Source organism: Geotrypetes seraphini, chromosome 5 (assembly GCF_902459505.1).
Source record: "Geotrypetes seraphini chromosome 5, aGeoSer1.1, whole genome shotgun sequence".
Lineage (NCBI taxonomy): Eukaryota > Metazoa > Chordata > Amphibia > Gymnophiona > Dermophiidae > Geotrypetes > Geotrypetes seraphini.
Genome location: NC_047088.1, coordinates 54,354,308 through 54,374,165, shown reverse-complemented (window position 1 = coordinate 54,374,165; position 19,858 = coordinate 54,354,308). Strand labels below are relative to the sequence as shown.

The window sequence follows — 19,858 nt, the reverse complement described above, 5'->3', positions numbered from 1 at the left end:
TGGACAAAGCTCCAGACACCACAGTAAAAAATACCAGATAGCCACAGACGTCCTTCCAGGCTGTGCAGATCTATACTGGAACTAATGCTATTTAACTTATTTATAAATGATTTCAAAACTGGAACGATGAGTGAGGTGATTAAAATTGCAGATGACATTGAACAGTTCAAAGTTTTTAAAACGCATGTAGATTGTGGAAAAATTGCAGGCAGACCTTAGGAAATTGGAAAACTGGGCGTCCAAGTGGTAGATAAAATTTGTTGTAGACAAATGCAAAGTGATGCACATTGGGAAGAATAACTCAAATCATAGTTACCAGATGCTAGGGTCCACCTTAGGAGTTAGCGCCAAGAAAAGGATCTGGGTGTCATTGTAGACAATACAATGAAACCTTACGCCCAATGTGCAGTGGTGGCCAAAAAAGCAAACAAGATGCTAGGAATTATTTAAAAAGGGATGATTAACAAGACTAAGAATGTTATAATGCCTCGACTGCTTTGGGGGCTGGGGAGAGGGGTTGTCAGGTCTGATCTGCTGCTGCTGCTACTTCTTTGGAGGCTGGAGGGAAGGGGGGCTTGTTGGGTCAGGACCAGCTGCCACTGCTTTGGGAGTTAGAGGGGGGACGATTTTTGGTTTTTTTTCTTTTGCTGGTTAGTTGAGTGTCGGTTAACTGGGATTGAGTACTGGTTGAGTACTGGTTAATTGGGATTCTACTATGCATGTGACCCCCTGAAAAATGCCTCTGCTGTAAAAGCAGTGGTGGAGGATTTTTCAGGTGGTCACCGAGGGTTGGATGTTCTAAAATCGCAATTAAAATCCTGTGAGTCGCTGTGGTGCTGATAAATTTCCGATTTCAAAATGGCAAGCGATGTTGAAAAATTTTGGATGCAAATGAGTTTTGCGAAGGTCCGCCATAATCCCATCCAATCAATCATTGGAAAAGAGATTAACACATGTGCAGAGCTGGCAAGGGAAGTCCTGAAGCAGATTCCTGCTACTCAGATGTTGGGGCAAAACATCTTTTTTTTAAATGGGCACAGATGTGCATTGTGTTACACATGCATAATATCTGTCCCCATAAACAAAAAAAAAAGTTGTGCCAGCCCCCCTCCCCCCTTCAAAAAAATGTGTCAGTTACCTGGACTCACCATACCTTATAGCAGAGGCAGAATGGAATGGGCATCCCTCCTGATCTTCACAGTGAGGTAGGGGGGTCCAGTGGGTGGCTGAGGCAATAGGAGCGCACATAAAACATACCTTTAACACGTATATGGCCCTCCTCCCCATATGATAACGAAAGATTAGGTTCTTACCTTTTCTATATTTACTTGTAAATCCACGCTCTTTTCCTGGACAAGTGGGTTATGCATCCCATGTCACGAGACTGTTTGTAGGAAGCCTCCCCTCTTACCTCAGGATTGCTCTCAGGTTTCCAGTTCATGCAAAAGCAGACAGTGACACCTGTAGAGAATATAGATAAAAGAGAGGGGTACAGGGACACTCCCTGACAAATAAGTCTAATCTGCGGTCATAACAATCATAATTGCAATAGGTTATTAAAACAGTACAAACCTGAAATAAAATGTGCTATAAGGAGACACAGCCTGCACTAACAGATGCAGGCACCACAGCTAGGGACCCCCAAGGCATAATGCATAACTTGTTTGGATGGTACTCTTAAAAAGGCTGGTCAAGAAAATATAAGTCCAGCTTACCAGCACTTATCAGGCAGACAATCGGCGAATCAGCAGCTCCCAGGGCAGGTTCCAGGAACAGAGCATAGATTTACAAAAAGGAAGATTAACAAAGGTAAGAACCTAATCTTTCATTCTTGTACAATCCTGCTCTATTCCTGGACAAGTGAGACATAACAGAGCAGTCCCACTGTGTCAGTTTGGGACTGATGAACCTGCTACAAAAATGTGAGGAACCAAAAGCATCATCCTGCTTGGCCACTACATCGATTCTGTAAAACGTGGTAAAAGTATGTAAGGAGAACCAGATAGCAGCTCTGCAAATCTCCTCCAAAGAGATCGCCAACGACTCTAGTCGAATGAGCCCTCACAGAAAGAGGAGGGGGGGGACGGACGACAACTTATTCCTGGCAGTGATGTAGGCAGATAAAATAGCCATACAGGTCCCTCTTGAAATGGTGGCTTTCGAAGCCAGCCTGCCCTTAAGGTCAGAACCTACCAGTACACGCAGGTCGTCAGAAACCCAAAACTCGTTTGTGACCTCAAGTACTACAACAAAAGCTTGCACAAATCCAGCAACTGTAATACTCAGTCCGTAGGGAATAAAGGTAGGAAGTTGGACCTCCTGATTGATATGGAAACTAAAGACCACCTTAGAGAGAAAGGCGGGAACAGTGAGCAGAAACACACTGTAATTTGTAATTCTAAGAAAAGGGTCTCGTCAGGATAAAGCCTGCGGACTGAATGGCCTGCGGACTGAAGTAATGACCACCAGGAAAACTGTCTTTGACGATGAGATCCATTAATGACACCTGTTCCAAAGGTGGATTGGGCAGATGAGCCAGCAAATGGAGAACAAGATTGAGACTCCAAGTCAGACAGGGAAACCGCAGCAGGAACCAAAGTCTGAGAGCGCCCTTCAGAAACTGGACAGTGTCCAAAGAGCCTCTCAGAGGCTTAGGACCCAAACAAGAGACTGGCGATCTGAACCCTTAGAGAGCTGACAGCCAGCCCCTTTTCCGGTCATCTTGAAGGAATGCAAGTATCAGAGGTACTAACAGCACAGTCAGATCCTCAAGAACCTGGACGCACAATTGATAATATCTCCAAGCCTTCGCATAGGCTGCTACAGTTGACTTCATTTTTCCTGCACAAGAGAGTAGCTATCATGCCCGAAGAATAGCCTCTAAGGCAGTGTATCTCAAACTGTGTGCCTTGGCACACTGAGGAGAAAGAGAGGTGCCTGCCAGCTGACTTTCCTATACGGTACAGTGCCAGCGCTGCCCAATTTGCCGAAGGCCTGCATGTTTCCCCCTTATCTCTAGCATCCTCCTGCTTCCCCCTGGTCTCCCAGTCTCACCTTTAAAGCTAATTACAGCAGCCTGCAGAAGATCACCGGTAGATAAAATTATTTTATTTTCAATATACTGATTGAAATGTGTCAGTTTTGAGACATTATATCTGCTGTGTATATTGTGTGTATATGAAAAATGAATGGATACAATTAGTAAAGGGAATGGGATATGGGGCAGAGCTTGGGTAGGCCTAGGGAGGTCTGTGGTTGGGGTACTCAGTTGATATTTGTTAGACTTAGGGGGTACTTAGCTTGAAGTAGTTGAGAAACACTGCTGTAGTCAATCTGCTGGCGCCAGTGTATCTCCTTTTCTCTGGCCCTCTTCCCTGCTGGCACACCCTACTGGCATCTTAGGGCCCATCTGGAGGGCCTCTGCACATGTGGGGATGCCAAAGTGATGTCACGCATATGCGTGATACCATCACGATTACATCCGTGCACTTCTGGGTGCCTCAAGCTGTGGCCACTACCTTTAGTGTGCCCCGGCTCGAGAAAGTTTCAGAGACACTACTCTAAGGATTATGGCTGCGCGCTCAATAGCCAGGCCGTAAGACCAAAGTAGTCTGGATCCTGGAGTGGAATTGGGCCCTGCATAAGAACACGAGGATGGCATAGAAGCCTGAGCCCCTGATCCAGCTGCAGGTCGGCATAGCATGGCTGTCTTGGCTAGTCGGGTATCATGAGAACCACCCAACCTCTGTGCGCTTTAATCCATCTTAGCAGATGGCCTATCATAGGCCACAAAAGAAAGAAAGAAAACCCTCCAGCAGTCAGAGTTATACCAGGGTTATACCAGGGTTGAAGAACCGATCCGCCTTCTTGTTAACTGCCGACACCATAAGGTTGAACGTCAGATGATCCCACTGTTCCACTATGCAGCTGAACGCTCTTGTGGGACAGGGACCATTCTCCAGGATCCAGAGTCTGACAGCTGAGATAATCCACCTGGATGTTGTCCACTCCTGCTACGTGCACTACTTAAATCGCCACGAGGTGATTTTCCATTCTCCAAAAGAGAAGCTGGGCTTCCTTGTGCAGAGATGTACTCCTGGTGCCTCCCTTGCAATTAACATAAGCCACTGCCGTGGCTTTATCCGAGAAGACACACATCGGCTGATTCCAGAGAAGACACTCGAAGTGTAGGAGAGCCAGCCAAATTGCACAAAGCTCCAGGTGATTGACCACTTTCTTTCGGATGGGGACCACCGGCCTTGAACCAGGCTGTCTGAGCAAAGAGCTGTCGTCAGGATCACCCATTCGGAGATCTGGAGATGACGACCCTGGGTCAGAGATGGAGGACTCAACCACCAGGCTAGGCTGTTCTGAGTTTCCGTCATCCAAGGAAACCGGGCATGCAACAGATCCCGCTGTGGAAGCCAACAGGAAATAAGTGCGTCCTGCAGCAGACACAGATGGTCGCAGCTATGGAACCCAGGACCTGAAGGTACTGCCAGGGTGTCAGGACCGGAGTCTCCAGAAAGGCCTGTATCAGATGACGAAGCTTCTACTGGTGCAAAATGGGCAGAAACACCTGGTGAACTGCCTGACGCCCCTCGGACTCCGACTGAGTTCTGAAAAGCCAGTCATCCAGGAAAGGATGGACCTGAATTCTGAGTTTTTGCAGGTGGGCTGCCACTACCACCATCACCTTGGTGAAGGGCCTGGGCGCCGTTGTCAACCTGAAGGTCAAGACAGCAAACTTGAAATGCCATCGCAGAACATGGAACCTCAGATATCTTCTATGTTCTGGAAAGATAGGGATATGAAGATAACTTCCCTGGACCTGACAGAGGCCTACGAATTCCCTCGGAGCCGCAGAGTTGATCACTGAGCACACTGTTTCCATCCTGAAATGGAGAACTTTGAGGGCCGTATTGACTGCTTTGAGGTCCAGGATGGGTCTCCAGTCTTCAGAGGCTTTCTTTGGATGATGACTTACCGTATTTTTCGCTCCATAAGATGTACCCTAGATTTAGAGGAAAACAAGAACAAAAACATTCTGCCAGCCTGGCAGGCTCTGCACCCAATCCCATACTCCTTGCCAGGCTTTTCACCCTGTCCCCCCTCCCTGCCAGGCTCTGTACCCTGTCCCCTCCTCTGGTGGTCCAGTGGTAGGCCGGGACAGGGCACAGGGCAGGCAGGGACAGGGCACAGATGTCAAGGCAGGTGACTTTTTAAAATATGCAATGTCACCTCAGTAACAACTACAGAAAAATAGACAAATATAGTGCAAAATAGACAACAGATATAAATTTTCAAAACTGACACATTTTGATCACTAAATTGAAAATAAAATCATTTTTGCTACCTTTGTTGTTTGGTGATTTCTCTTTCTTTCCTTCCTCAAGCCAAACAATTGTCCCTTCCTCCCTCCCTCCTATGTCCCCTTCAATACCTTCCAGCCTTTGCCCCCCCCCCCCCCCCACTTTGTTTGATTTCTTTCTCTCTCTTTCTTTCCTTCCTCAGGCCCAACAATTGTCCCTTCCTCCTTCATTCCCTCCCTCCTGTTCCCCTCACTGCCTTCCAGCCTTTGTCCTCTTTACCTCTCCTCCGAAGCCTGCCCACCTGCTCGCTGGATTTAATTACCTCTCGCTGCTGCCGCTGTGAAAACACGTCACCAAAGGGTGAGGGCGCCAGGCTGGCTCAACAGTGGGTCAAACTCATCAGCACCACAAGCCCTGGCCTCGCTGCGGCCTGAAAGCGAGGGACAAGCAGGGAGCCGGCACGGAACAAATTGTTGGGAAGGGCTAGGCGGGTGCAAGTGATTGCACGCTGCTGGCCCAGAAACCTTACCCCCGACGTTAATTCTGACAGAATTGACATCGGGGTTAAGGCTTCTAGGCCGGCAGCATGCAATTGCTGCACCCGCTTGGCCTTTCCCTTTTTCTCTACTTGCGGCAGCGGGCGACGAGTAGCAGCAGCAGTGGTGGCAGGCGAGAAACCCTGATCTAACTAATGTAACGGGGGGGGGGGGGTTGGTTGGTTTGGGTATTCACTACAAAGGACGCACCCTTTTTTCCACCTTTTTTGGGGAAAAAAAGTGCATCTTATGGAGCAAAAAATACGGTATCTGCTAGGGCCCAAGTTGCACTCAGGAATGGGTTCTATAGCCACAATGTTCAGCAACCTCTGGACTGTGGCCTCCACCCACACCACCTTATGTGGCCTCCTCCTCCCCTCCAAATCCAGAAAGAGCTCCGATAGAACTCGAGTTTGTAGTCATCCTGAAGAATATCCAAGACCCAGTAGTCGGAGGTGATGGCCAATCATTTTGTCAGGAAGGCCGAGAACAGCCGGAGGCTTGGCATCAAAACTATTTCTTAGGAGTAGACACTGTACAGCTCCCCATCGACTGTGGACGACGGACTGACTGATAGGAATGCTGCTCTGAAGAGCCCCCATAGTACTGATGGGAACATCTGGAGGGACGAAAGCTAGAAAGCCTCAGACTTTGAGAAGACTGGGGCCTGCTGTCAGGCAAGGACTTGGGTTTATAGTCCTGCACACTAACCATGAGATCATCTAGACCTTAATCAAACAGTAATTGCCTCTGAAAGGTAATTTACTGAAGGTCGGCTTAGAGGTTGAGTCACCAGACCACTGCTGGATCCACAGCATTCTACATGCCGAAAGAGTACGCTGAGAGCTTCCTCACCATTCTGAAGAGATCATACAAGGTGTCTGCCACATAATCCATGCCTGAAATTAAAAAGGGGAGATCATGGAGCACTGTAGTGTCAGGATCATGGCGTAGTTTAGAATGAAAAGCCCTGGCAACAGAAGCAGTGGCCATGGCTGCTTTCACCACGGAGGCTGCAGAGCCGTTTGAGGACAAAATCAACCTTACAGTTCTGTGTGTCCTACAGCACAACCCTTACATCATTACAGAGAGAAGTGTCCTGTGCCACCAAGAAATCTACTTTTGGGGACGCAAAACTCTGATTGAAAGCGTCCATAGTCAAGTAGAGCTTGGACATGGCTCCAGCAACTCTCAGAAAACCCTCCGGTGCCTCCCAATAATCCATGAGCATCTTTACTAAATCTGGATGTAAGTAAAGGATGAAGACTGCAGCTTTGTACTATTCATAAAAAAGCATTCTGCTACTGCTGATTGCCCAACCTCCAATTTCAATCTCGGAGGGATTTAGAAATTAGATCGACCAAAGCTGAGGGCTTGAAGAATCTCCACTCAGTGGGGTCCTCACCCAGGACTGGAACCTCTCCTAGATCCGGATCTGTGAGCGCCTCGATATCCTCTGCAGTGGTAATGCCAGCCTGCGTAAGCAATGGCAACGTCAGGTCATCTGTGTCATCAGCTGAAAAATCATCTCTGGACAACTCGTGGAAATTGGACTTAGGACCCGTGTCCTGGGAACTCCTGTAGCCAGCAAGGATGCCAAGGGAGGCACAGAGGGCACCTTTTTCTTGACCAAATAAGCCTGGTAGAGTATGTTGATAAATTCCGGGGGAAACCCCTTGTCTGGCATAGCAACTGCCTCCTGGGATCTCTTTTTGGAACTTTTGGAGGATTTTTTTCACCTTAGATGCTGAATCGCGGCTGCATTTCACCAGGGCCGCAAGCACGTTGTCTCTGGGGGTCAATTTCAACTTTTTAGACTGGCCCAGGATGAAGTGAGCAACAGGATCCCTTGCAGAGGTTTAGGGAACCTGGGCTAATAAAATCTTGCACCTCTCCCGCGCCATAGAACACATGAAACATGACTGCTCTCTCACCAGCCATCCATCACAAATAGGATATGAATCTGAAGTATCCTGCCCTGAGGAGTCCATCTGAGTAGTTAAGAACATAAGAAGTTGCCTCTGCTGAGGCAGACCAGAGGTCCATCTCGCCCAGCGGTCCGCTCCCGCGGCGGCCTATCAGGCCCATTACCTGAGCAATGGTCCCTGACTAGCTCTATAACCTATCTCTACTCCTATTCCTATAACTTACCTCTACTCCTATCCCTATAACCTACCTCTACACCTATCTATACCCATCAATCCCTTTGTCCTCTAGGAACCTATCCAAACCTTCTTTGAAGCCCTGTAATGTGCTCCTGTCTACTACAGCCTCTAGAAGCACATTCCATGTATCCACCACCCTCTGGGTGAAAAAGAACTTCCTAGCGTTTGTTCTAAACCTGTCCCCTTTCAATTTCTCCGAGTGCTCCCTTGTACTTGTGGTTCCCTTTAATTTGAAAAATCTGTCCCTGTCTACTTTCTCTATGCCTTTCAGGATCTTGAATGTTTCTATCATGCTCCCCTAAGTCTCCGCTTCTCCAGGGAGAACAGTCCTAACTGTTTCAATCTGTCAGTATATGAGATTTTCCATACCCTTTATCAGCTCAGTTGCTCTTCTCTGGACTCCCTCAAGTACTGCCATGTCCTTCTTGAGGTACGGCGACCAGTACTGGACACAGTATTCCAGATGTGGCCGCACCATTGCACGATACAGTGGCAGGATGACTTCCTTCGTCCTGGTCGTGATACCCTTTTTAATGATACCCAACATTTTGTTTGCTTTCCTTGAGGCTGTGGCGCACTGCGCCGACGCCTTCAGTGTTGTGTCTACCATCACTCCCAGGTCTCTTTCCAGGTTGCTCACCCCTAGTAGTGCTCCCCCCATTTTGTAGCTGAACATCGGGTTCTTTTTCCCCACATGCATGACCTTGCATTTCCCTATGTTGAAGCTCATTTGCCACTTTTTGGCCCACTCTCCAGTGTCGTTAGATCCTTTTGGAGATCTTCACAGTCTTCCATGGTTTTAACCCTGCTGTATAGTTTGGTGTCATCCGCAAATTTAATGATCTCACATTTTGTTCCCACCTCCAGGTCATTTATGTAGATAATGAACAGGAGCGGTCCCAGCACTGACCCCTGCGGAACTCCGCTCGTGACCCATTTCCAATCTGAGTAATGTCCCTTTATTCCAACCCTCTGCTTCCTGTCCTCCAGCCAGTTTTTAATCCATCGGTGGACCTCCCCTTGCACCCCGTGGTTCCATATCTTCTTAAGCAGTCTTTCGTGTGGTACCTTGTCGAAGGCTTTTTGGAAGTCAAGGTAAATGATGTCTATAGATTCCCCTTTATCCACCTGGCTGTTTACCCCCTCAAAGAAGTACAATAAGTTTGTAAGGCATGACTTACCCTTGCAGAAGTCATGCTGACTCGACTCTTGCTGCCCATTGTTTTCAATGTGTTCACAGATGCTGTCCTTAACCAGCGCTTCCATCATCTTTCCCGGGACCGAGGTCAAGCTCACCGGCCTGTAGTTTCCTGGGTCACCCCTTGAACCCTTCTTGAAGATGGGCATGACATTTGCTATTTTCCAGTCTTCAGGGATCTCTCCAGTTTTTAAGGATAGGTTGCATATTTGTCGAAGTGGCTCTGCTATTTCGTTCCTTAGTTCCTTGAGTACCCTTGGGTGAATGCCGTCCGGACCCGGCGATTTGTTGCTCTTTAGCCTGTCTATTTGCCTGAGGACATCCTCTTGGCTTACTTCTAATTTGACCAGCTTAACATCTTGGTCTCCATTTACGATCTCCTCGGGTTCCGGAATGTTGGTTGTGTCTTCCCTCGTGAAGACTGATGTGAAGAACTCATTTAACTTGTCCGCTATCTCTTTTTCATCTTTTACCACTCCCTTTCTGTCTCCATCATCCAAGGGTCCCACTTCCTTCCTTGCCGGTTGCTTCCCCTTAATATACCTGAAGAATGATTTGAAGTTTGTTGCTTCTCCCGCCAGTCTCTCTTCGTATTCTCTTTTGCTTTTCTAACCACTTGGTGACACTCTCTTTGGTGTTCTTTGTGCTCCTTTTGGTTGTCCTTTGTTTGGTCTTTTTTCCATTTTTTGAACGATGCTTTCTTGTCGCTTATCGCCTTCTTCACTGCATTTGTTATCCACAATGGGTTTTTAGTTCTATTTTTTTTGCACCCTTTCCTGAACTTGGGGACGCACAGGTTCCGTGCTTCGTGCACAGTGTCCTTGAGTAGGTTCCAGGCTTTTTCTACGGACTCCATCTTCCTTGTGTTGCCGTTGAGTTTCTTTCCCACCATTTTCCTCATGGCATCATAATTCCCTTTTTTGAAGTTGAGTGCCGTCATTGTGGTTCTTTTCACCTTTGATGATCCAGTTTCTAGCCTGCACTGGATCGTGTTGTGATCGCTGTTTCCTAGTGGGGCTAATACCGCCACCTCCTTTGTGGGTCCCCCTAGTCCGTTGAAGATTAGGTCAAGAGTGGCATCTCCCTGTGTTGGTTCCGTGACCAGCTGTTCCATGAAACAGTCCCTCGTGACCTCCAGGAATTTGGTCTCCCTCGTGCAGTTTGAGTGCCCAATATTCCAGTCTATCCCAGGGTAGTTGAAGTCCCCCATCACCACCACACTTCCGCTTTTGCATACCTGCCTCAGTTCAGCCTCCAGGTCCTGGTCGATTTCTTCCGGTTGTCCAGGTGGGCGGTAGTACAGACCCAATTTTATGTCTACTCCAGTTCCTCCCGGTAGCTTAACCCATAGTGATTCCAAGCCATCCGCCCTTACTGTTGTTTCCATCCTGGTTGAGGGTATGGAGTCTTTTATGTATAGCGCTATTCCTCTATCTTTTTTATGTGTCCTGTCTCTCCTGTATAGTTTATACCCTGGTATGGCCACATCCCATTTATTGTTATCAGTCCACCACGTTTCTGTGATTGCAATTATGTCTAGGTCCTTCTTGCTGGCTATGACTTCCAGCTCTCCCATTTTGGCCCTTAGTCTCCTAGCATTAGTGTATAGGTAATGTAAGGTTGTTTGCCCTCCCTGTTGGTTTTCCTCGTGGTTTGGCACTCCTGCAGACCCCCTCATGGGTTGCCAGTCCCCGAGCCTCGTCTTGGTCATCCTCCTCCTGCGGTGTGTCTGTGTCGTCCTCAGCCTGTTTCCCCGTTTTTGGTTGCCGCTCTGGCTCCCGATGTTCTCCGTTGATCCTGCTTGCTAGTTTCATTTGTGCCCTGGGCCCCTGCATTGTGTCTTTAGGTCCTTTTTCCAAAATTTTCCACTCAGTCCCAAGCCCTCTTTCACAATGTCTTTGCCCCTCTGGCTCCTGTTGTTCTTTGTTGATCCCGCATGCTAGTTCCATTTGTGCCCTGGGCCCCTGCAATGCATCCTTATGTCCTTTTTCCAAAAATTCCCACTCAGTCCCGAGCCCTCTTTTACAATGTCCCTGCTCAGTATCCTTATTTGATACTGTTGTCTGATGTGTCGAGATCAGATCGACTATCAGCTTTCCCCTTCTCCTCAGTTTAAAGCCAAGTCTATGATGCTCTGGACGTTGCATGCCAGCATCCTCGTCCCAGCCGTGCTCAGGTGCAGTCCGTCTCTCCTGTAGAGCTTGTTCTTCCCCAAGAAAGTTGTCCAGTTCCTAACAAAGTGGAAACCCTCCTCTTCGCACCATCTCCTCAGCCAACCGTTTATTGCTTGTAGTTCGCTCTGCCTCCTTGTGTCCGCTCTCAGTACTGGCAGGATCTCTGAGAAGACTATCATCCTTGTCCTCAGTTTCAGTTTCCTCCCCAGGATCCTGAACTGGTCAGTTAGTGTAGTCCTGTTGAAGTTCCTGCTGCTGACGTTGTTGGTTCCAATGTGGATTACTACTGTTGTCTCCTCCGCCTCGGCTCCCTCCAGGATCCTCCCAATTCTGTCGATGACGTCCTTCGTTCTTGCCCCCGGGAGAAATGTCACTAGTCGGTCCTCTCTCCCTCCGGCTATGTGACTGTCCACTCCTCTCAGGATTGAGTCTCCAACTACGATAGCTGATCTCCCTTTCCTCAACTGTCTCTCTGGTCTCAGATCTGTGTCGTTTGCGCAGTCCACTAGTCCTTCCTCTGGGTTCTGTTGGGTCTCCACCTCTGGTCTCAGGTCTGTGTCATTTGCGCAGTCCGCTAGTCCTTCCTCCGGGCTCTGTTGGGTCTCCACCTCATCTGCCTGTCCAAGTCCTCCGCAAGGTCCTACTTCCATGGCGTCTGGTGGATTCTGTTGTCCAACTGTTGGTTCTCTCCTGGTGTGTTGGTGGTCCTGTGCCTCCACCATCCTGCAGGCCTCCTCGATGAACTTCTCGAGCTCTCTAACTTGTTCCATGATGTGGCTCTCCCTGGTGGTGTCTTCAGTTTCCAAGCACTGCTCCTCTATGGTGCAGTCCCTCCAGCTCCTGGACTCTAACCTGCAGTCTCCTGACCTCCTTCTTTAGGCTATCCAGTTCCTGGCATCGACCGCATATGTACGCCTGCCTCCCGGAGGGGAGGTAGTCATACATATGACACCCGGTGAAGTATACTGGGTAGCTCTGCTGGGTTCCTACAGCCTCCATTTCTTTTTTCTGGTTCCTTTGTCCCACGGTGTGTATGAGTGTTGCCCGGCGCGCAGTTAGCTGAAAGAGTAGAGAGAGAAGAGAGAAATGAGTAGAGAAGAAGTATTATACAGAAGTTAGATATTAGATATTACTGCTGGGCTGCCTGGGCTCCTTCTCAAGGCGCCTTTGCCGTGCGCCGAACGGCTGCGCGCCATTGGCTCATCTCCTATTAAGGAGGAGCCCAGGCGCTGACGCTGCCTCTGATGCGGTAGGGGTGGGCGGAGCTCCCTCTCGCCGCTACCCCAGCTGTTAGCCTGCCTGCCCGCCTTCTCCTGCTTCCTCGGCGGCTCTCCTGTCTCCCCTCTCCAGCTTCTCCAAGCCTCTCCTGCTCTGCCCTGCTTTCCGGCGCTGTCCTCTGCACGCGGTCTGAGGCCTGTCCTCATGCGGTCATGCAAAAATGAAGCTTGTAGAGGCAAAAAATAACTTTAAAATTAAAATTGGGAAATTCCAAGATGACCACCATGGGTGCAAATTTTCAAAGCAAAACAACCCAGGAAAAGCACAGGAAACTCCAAAATGCAGTGATTTTAGGGGGGGAGGTCTAGGGCTAATCCCAAACTGCCTTTTAAAACTCACTTTTAAATACTCCCTCCCTCCCCCTCCAAATCGCTGTGACAGGCTAGAAACACCAAAAAATTAAAACTTATATTTCCTTCCCTTAGGGGTAAAAACAGATCTATCAAGAGATTCCGTTATTCTTTCAACTTCAAACTGAGTTCTGGAATGAGTTACTGCTTACACTGAGAAGTTTAGGCCCCTTTGTCATATTCCAGAAAGTTTTGAAAATTTTTTTGTTTTCCAAACGTTTTGAAAATTAAGTAATTTCAGCTACATTCTTATGATTAAGTATTATGTTTACATTATTGTTAACCAAGTTGAGCTCCTTCTGATCGACGACCCGGTCTATAAAACTAAGTTTTAGTTTAGTTTAGGCTGTCAGTCCTGTAGTCACTGTGCCATGCTGTGCCAAGAGCTGCAGTAAGGGAAGCTGAAACAACTTATAGGGAGATCCTCTGCTTCATCAAGCCTTGCAAATTGGACTACTGGTCTTCTGACTGCCCCTCTGACCCGACTGATGGCCAGGGCCCTCCGTTACCCCCAGGAACACACCGTGCATGCAACCTGGTGGAGAAATGCAGTCAGCTCTGATCCCGGGCACACCTCCATGGAGCCATGCGCCTTGCAGCCTGCGCTCAAACTCACTAGCGGATGAACTTGAGGTGAGCTAGCTCCCAAGGGAATGGTCTTTGAGCTCTGTTCCGAAGGTGCAGGTTTAGAAGGTGCACTGCAAGGCAGTCAACCCCCTGGAAACAGACTTTATTCACAAAGTTTGCGATCTCCCGAGCCACAGTTGTCCCTGCTAGGAACCTCTGCAGCACGAAGACCTGAAATGCATAAAAATGCCAAGTATAAGAAAAAATTAAACACGAACAGAAAAGACTAGCTCCTGTCTCACTTGTAGGAAAGCAACTGGAAACCTGAGGGCAGTCCTGAGGTAAGAGAGGAGGGACTAAAAAAATTATGTAAATGAGACTTCCTACAAGCAGTCTTGTGACATGGGGTGCATAATCCACTTATCCAGGAATAGAGTGGGATTGTACAAGAAACATTATTTTAATTTCATGGTAGACCTGTCAGTAACACACTTAACACCTTCAGACCTGTTGGTAATTTCAGGTCGTTAGAAGTCAGTGCTACATTTTGTGCATCACCAAGTGATGTTAGAGCATTGGTCAGAGTGTTCATTTTAATATTAATAACCTTGTTTCAATACTAATGACCTCGTTATACTACATTTGCATAGCAGAATCAGAGGCTGCAACAAACCCATGTAAAAGCCTGTGGTGAGCCATTATGTACATCAGTGGGTAAATTACTTCAATGCTAAACTGGTTTAGTGTTGATGGCTACAGGCACTGTGAGTTTAGAGCAGTGTATTGCAAACTGTGTGCCTTCTGAGATTTCAAGTGTGCCGCAACACATTGGTGAGAACAGTTATCCACACCGACTGACTGCCTACAGGAAAAGCTTCTTGCAGATGACTCCTCTCCCCACACCTCCCGGATCCCTCCACCAAAGCAGGTCGTGGCCAGATGGGCCTCCGCACATGCACATGACATCATTGAGTTGATGTCCGTGCACTTCCGGGTGCCTTCCGGTCGGGGCATTGGATTTAGTGTGCCGCTGGCCAGAAAGCTTGAAAGAGATTGGTTTAGAGCAGTTTTCTTCAACCGCCTGTCTGAGACTGGTGTTGGTCCACAGAAATTTCCTGCTGGTCCGTACAGGCCCGAGGAGATCAGTGCACAAAGCCGCAGGTGGCAGCTCCTACGCGCGTCCTGTATCTGAACCGGAAGCCTTCTCGCTGACGTTGCAACATCAGAGAGAAGATTTCCAGATGAGGCGCGGGACGTGTGAGGAGCCTCTGCATGTGGCTTTGTGCAAACTGCAGCAGAGAGGAAGAGGGAGCCGTCCGCGGGCAGCATAAAACGACCAGGTGGGAGCGCTGGTATGTTTATTGCAGAGGGGGAGGAAGACAAGAGAGACAGCTTTCTCAAGGCGTTGTTTGTAAACAAAAGAGGGCAGGACACCCAGTCTCACCCAACTGCCGTGATGAAGCGATAGCACGTTGACAAGGTCAGAGAGCAGATGCGTGCAGAGGGAGGTATCTAATTGAGGCACAGCATAGAGGCAGGGAGACAACAAAGGTAGGGGGAATGATTTTATTTTCAGTTTAGTAATTAGCAATTTCCAGACTGGACTATTGTAACTCCATCTATCTAAGTCTAACCAAGAAAAGTTTTCAAAGACTTCAGCGGATCCAGAAAACTGCAGCTAGGTTGATCTTCGCAAAAATCAAATTCGATCATGTTTCCTCGCTTCTGTCAAAACTTCACTGGCTTCCAGTGAGTTCTAGGATTCACTTTAAATGTACCTGCCTAACATTCAAGATCCTACAGGGCATTTTTCCTCCCCTAATTCCACTATCCTAGAATTCTTAGAGACCTGACACTACCAGATCCACCCGGAAACTTAAACTATCTTTCCCCTCGTTAAAAGGCGTCATGTATAAATTAGGGAAATCCTTTTTCTTCAAATTCACTGAGCTTTGGAATAACCTTCCTGCCCTGCTGGGGAATCTAGGCTTCTAATTATTCTGAAAGCATCTGAAAATCTGGCTTTTCTCCAAAATGTAAAGCTATCGATTTAAAATGTAAAGCTATCTATCCTCTATATAACCTCTAATTTCTTATTATGTCTTTCCCTCATTTATTGAATTACTTGTAAACTGTGCCGAGCTCTATCTTTATGGAGAGGATGCGGTATACAGACTTAAGGTTTAGTTTACTTCAATTTTAAGAATTTTCATCTGCTGTCTAAATTTTGCAGTTTAGGAAGAAATGCATTTGTTTCTTTTTCTCTGGGGTTGTACTGCATAGTCTTGAATCTTAGGGTTTCGTTTGAACATATTAGTAATTTTAGTTTGTGATACCGTATTTGCATAGGGGTAATATGTGTTCTGGTAGGAATGAATATAGTAACATAGTAGATGAAGGCAGATAAAGACCCGAATGATCCATCCAGTCTGCCCAACCTGATTCAATTTAAATTTTTTTTTTTTTTCTTCTTAGCTATTTCTGGGCAAGAATCCAAAGCTTTACCCAGTACTGTGCTTGGGTTCCAACTGTCGAAATCTCTGTTAAGACTTACTCCAGCCCATCTACACCCTACCAGCTTTTGAAGCCCCCCCAGCCCATCCTCCACCAAACGACCATACACAGACACAGACCGTGCAAGTCTGCCCAGTACTGGCCTAGTTCAATATTTAATATTATTTTCTGATTCTAAATCTTCGGTGTTCATCCCACGCTTCTTTGAACTCAGTCACAGTTTTACTCTCCAGTACCTCTCTCGGGAGCGCATTCCAGGCATCCACTACCCTCTCCGTAAAGTAGAATTTCCTAACATTGCCCCTGAATCTACCACCCCTCAACCTCAAATTATGTCCTCTGATTTTACCATTTTCCTTTCTCTGTAATGTTGAGAAGCATACAGTGTGCTTTATGTAGTTTAATTTTGTGGTTAACCATTATGTGTTGTTAATAAGATTATATTGTGTATATATGAAAAATGAATGGAAAAAATAGTGTTACAATTACAGTAATACTATTTTGGGGGAAGGGGTCTGGGGCAGAGATTGAGTGGGGTCTGGCCCACAACTTAGCCCAGTGCTTTTCAACCACCGGGTCCACAAAATCATTATTTTATTTCCACCTGTCCATAGGTGTAAAAAGATTGAAGAACACTGATTTAGAGCATCTGGGCCAGAATCTTGACTGTGGTTAAAGAAGCTTTGTGGAAGGAGCTGGAGATCCCTTTTTTTCCAGGAGGGGAGGTTATAAAAGAGGTGGGAATGTGATCCTGGCTTTTTGGTTGTTCTTTCTTCCACTAAAGTATGTCCACAACGAGAGGAATATATTCAATTCCCTATACCAAAAATTATGCCTCACTGCCCCACATAAGACAATTTCAGTACAAATGCTGATAGGCTGGAGATAAATTCATAAGGCTTTTCTCATGTCTTTATTTCCGTTTACCTGAAAAAAAAAGTTTAAATCTTTCCCTAAGAAATGCGTACTCTGTGCTACAGGATGCATGAGAAAAAGCAGCATTCTGAGGGATCGATAAGTTTAATCAACCATTAAATGTAAGAAACGGCCGTCTATGGAGAGGGCACGCTCCCAACTCTACAGAAGAGGAAGGACCCTTCAGTTTAGATTTTATAGAAATTACCATTTTTTGTTCTGTCCCCTAAAAATGCAATCAAAACAACATTTCGGTATAAGATTAAAACAGGTTCTCATTTAATTATTCATTCTCGGAGTTTTAGAAACAATGTTGTCCTTTCCTGACTGACGCTGTTCTTCATTTTTTCCTTGCCACCATGTAACTATATCTTTCTTTTCACTCTCTCTGGCCCTGCGGTTTCTTTCTGTTCTTTCCTTTTCCCCTTATTACGCTTCCTCCTGTACCTCAGCATCTTTCGCCCTAGTACAAGCCCAACCACCCCACATGGCCGCGTCAACAGACACTAAACAACATTTTCAAACGCCCAACCGTCACCGACCTTAGCCGCCATGTCCCCGCCTCCTGAACCGGTAGCGCAATGGAATGCGCAGTACGGCGCTTCGTAGGGGACAAACAGTTCGACGCTTGCAGACGGCAGGTTCCTTTCATCAGTAGACCAGCACATCAGGGTCCGAAGGAGTTGTCTGTTAAAAGACGTTTGTTTTAACCAGACAGGTCGTCCAGCTTTAACGTCGCCCAATATAGCTGGGAATCTTGAACTGACTGCGTCCAGCAGAACGAGAGAAAAAAAAAAATGATAATTTGGAAAACGCCCCCCCCCCCCCCCGAATTTTACATAGATCTGCATAAGCTTTTACAGTTAAACAATGTCGTATGGCTGTTTGGGGGAGTGGGGGGGGGGGGGGTTCCGTCCCAATTCTTAATTTGTAATGGTACATTAAAATAATATGGGAAGTATACTGTATTTCAAAAAGCACCACCGTATTTTAAAGTCTATTTAACACTATCAAAAGTTCAACTATACATTTATGTGAAATTTTGTACTTGAGTGTTTTAAAAGACATATTTGAGCAGCGTATTGTTTAGTATGAGATGAACTCTTTTAGTAATCATAAAAGTCAGATCCAGAGGTGCCAACAATTTTGAAGAGGGAGGTTTTGCAAATGCTCATAGTAGTGTTCCACCTCACCCTTACCTACTCTTACTTTATAGTTCCACCCCTTGCCTTAGTTCAATCCAGGGTCATTCCTCAAAATATCATAATAGCATTGGTGACAACAGGACAGGAGCGAGCTATATGTGAGCAATGTGGCTGCACAGGTGCAAGGAAGGGGTGTGTGTGTACATCAGTGGGTAAATTACTTTAATGCTAAACCAAGTTCAAACTGGTTTAGCGTCAATCGTATGCCATCCATCACTTCCTTTGCTTGGCAATGATAGCGGGCAAAGTGGGAGCACCATGAGGCATGTGGTTCACAGAGCACTGTTCTGGCTGGAGATGCTTCTGCAACAGAGACTGATGAGAACTACTAATACTCGTGTCCCCTATTCTTCCTGTCATCTCCTGTCACAACTCTTCTTTTAACTTAACTCTTCCATCAATCATGTCCCTTGACTTAGTTTAGATGTAGAACTACATTAAATATTACACCAGACCAGCAGCATCTCTAAACAGGGTGGCAAGCAAAGTTTATTTTTTGGGGGGAGAGGAGAAGAAGCAAAGCACAGTAATATTTCCATACCTCATAATTATTCCCTTAAATAGGCTATCGAAGGCACTATAAGTCCCAAGGGGCTTCTATGCATATAGGGTTTGAGTTCTGCCAGCTAGTTTCAGCCACCCAGTAAACTACCATTAGTAACTGATAACATTATTTCACAAATTCTATATGGGAATGAAATCTGGATTCCATACAAGATTGAACAGAATACTGACATGCCTAGTTATCTAGTTCTATGAAGCAGATTTTTTTTAATCATTCTTGGTTTTGAGCATGTACCCCAAAACTTTGTGAGAGTTAGAATCTCTGTTTCTGTCTAGAGGTCAATAGAGTTTTGCTTTTGGCCTCAACAGTGAAACTGGCCAGAAATTCATATTTGGCATTGTTTTAGGCTCTTCTCTCTAATAATGGTGTGGGGAAAATTAGCTTCTGTTTATTATTCTTCATGTTTCATTATAGAACCTTGGATTTCTTCTACACCAACATCTTATTTTAATATAACTCATCTCCTTACGGTATATGACCAATACCTGTGAAAAACAAGATTCGACGTTGCCAATAAGACAGAAGAAGGATGCAGTGGCGATGACAAAATAGCAAACTTGCATGAAACCGATGTTTTGACCTTTTCAGAGAACAGCTGACCTTAGCGGTGAACTGGGCCTTGTCTTCTAGACTTGAAAAAATTGTCTGAATAGATAGCTAGAGTGGAAATACTTTTAGTGGAGACCACCAGCCATACAGGAGACCTTGAAAAATGTGTCTCTGATCTGGAGGATACCATTACTGCTTCCAGCCCTCAGCTATCAACTTTGGAAAATCTGATTGGTGAACAGGCTACCAAAATCAATGATTTAGAGCAGGGGTGCCCACACTTTTTGGGCTTGCGAGCTACTTTTAAAATGACCAAGTCAAAATGATCTACCAACAATAAAATAAAAAAAAAAAACACAACGCACACTGTACGCATAGAAAATGTTAATTATCATTCCTATTCCAGGGTTTTTCAAAGAGGTCAAAGCAGATGACTCTATGCACTATCACCTCAGTAACAACCATACAAAAATAGACAAATATACCCCCCTCCCTTTTTACTAAACCACGATAGCAGTTTTTAGAGCGCA

At 46.4% G+C, this 19,858-nt stretch overlaps 1 protein-coding gene across 2 annotated transcripts in view; it reads right to left on the bottom strand.

The window, feature by feature from the left end:
* The window catches only part of APOOL (apolipoprotein O like), a 62,020-nt gene extending 44,309 nt beyond the window's left edge, over positions 1-17,711 (bottom strand). The window contains exon 1 of one of the 2 annotated variants that reach the window (XM_033946477.1): positions 17,552-17,711. In XM_033946477.1, the coding sequence (XP_033802368.1) occupies positions 17,552-17,677 (126 nt within the window). In that variant the 5' untranslated portion in view covers positions 17,678-17,711. Of the gene's footprint in view, positions 1-17,456; positions 17,525-17,551 lie in introns of those variants that run through there. The other variant, XM_033946478.1, reaches the window with a different exon arrangement.
* Between the last annotated feature and the right edge of the window lie 2,147 nt (positions 17,712-19,858).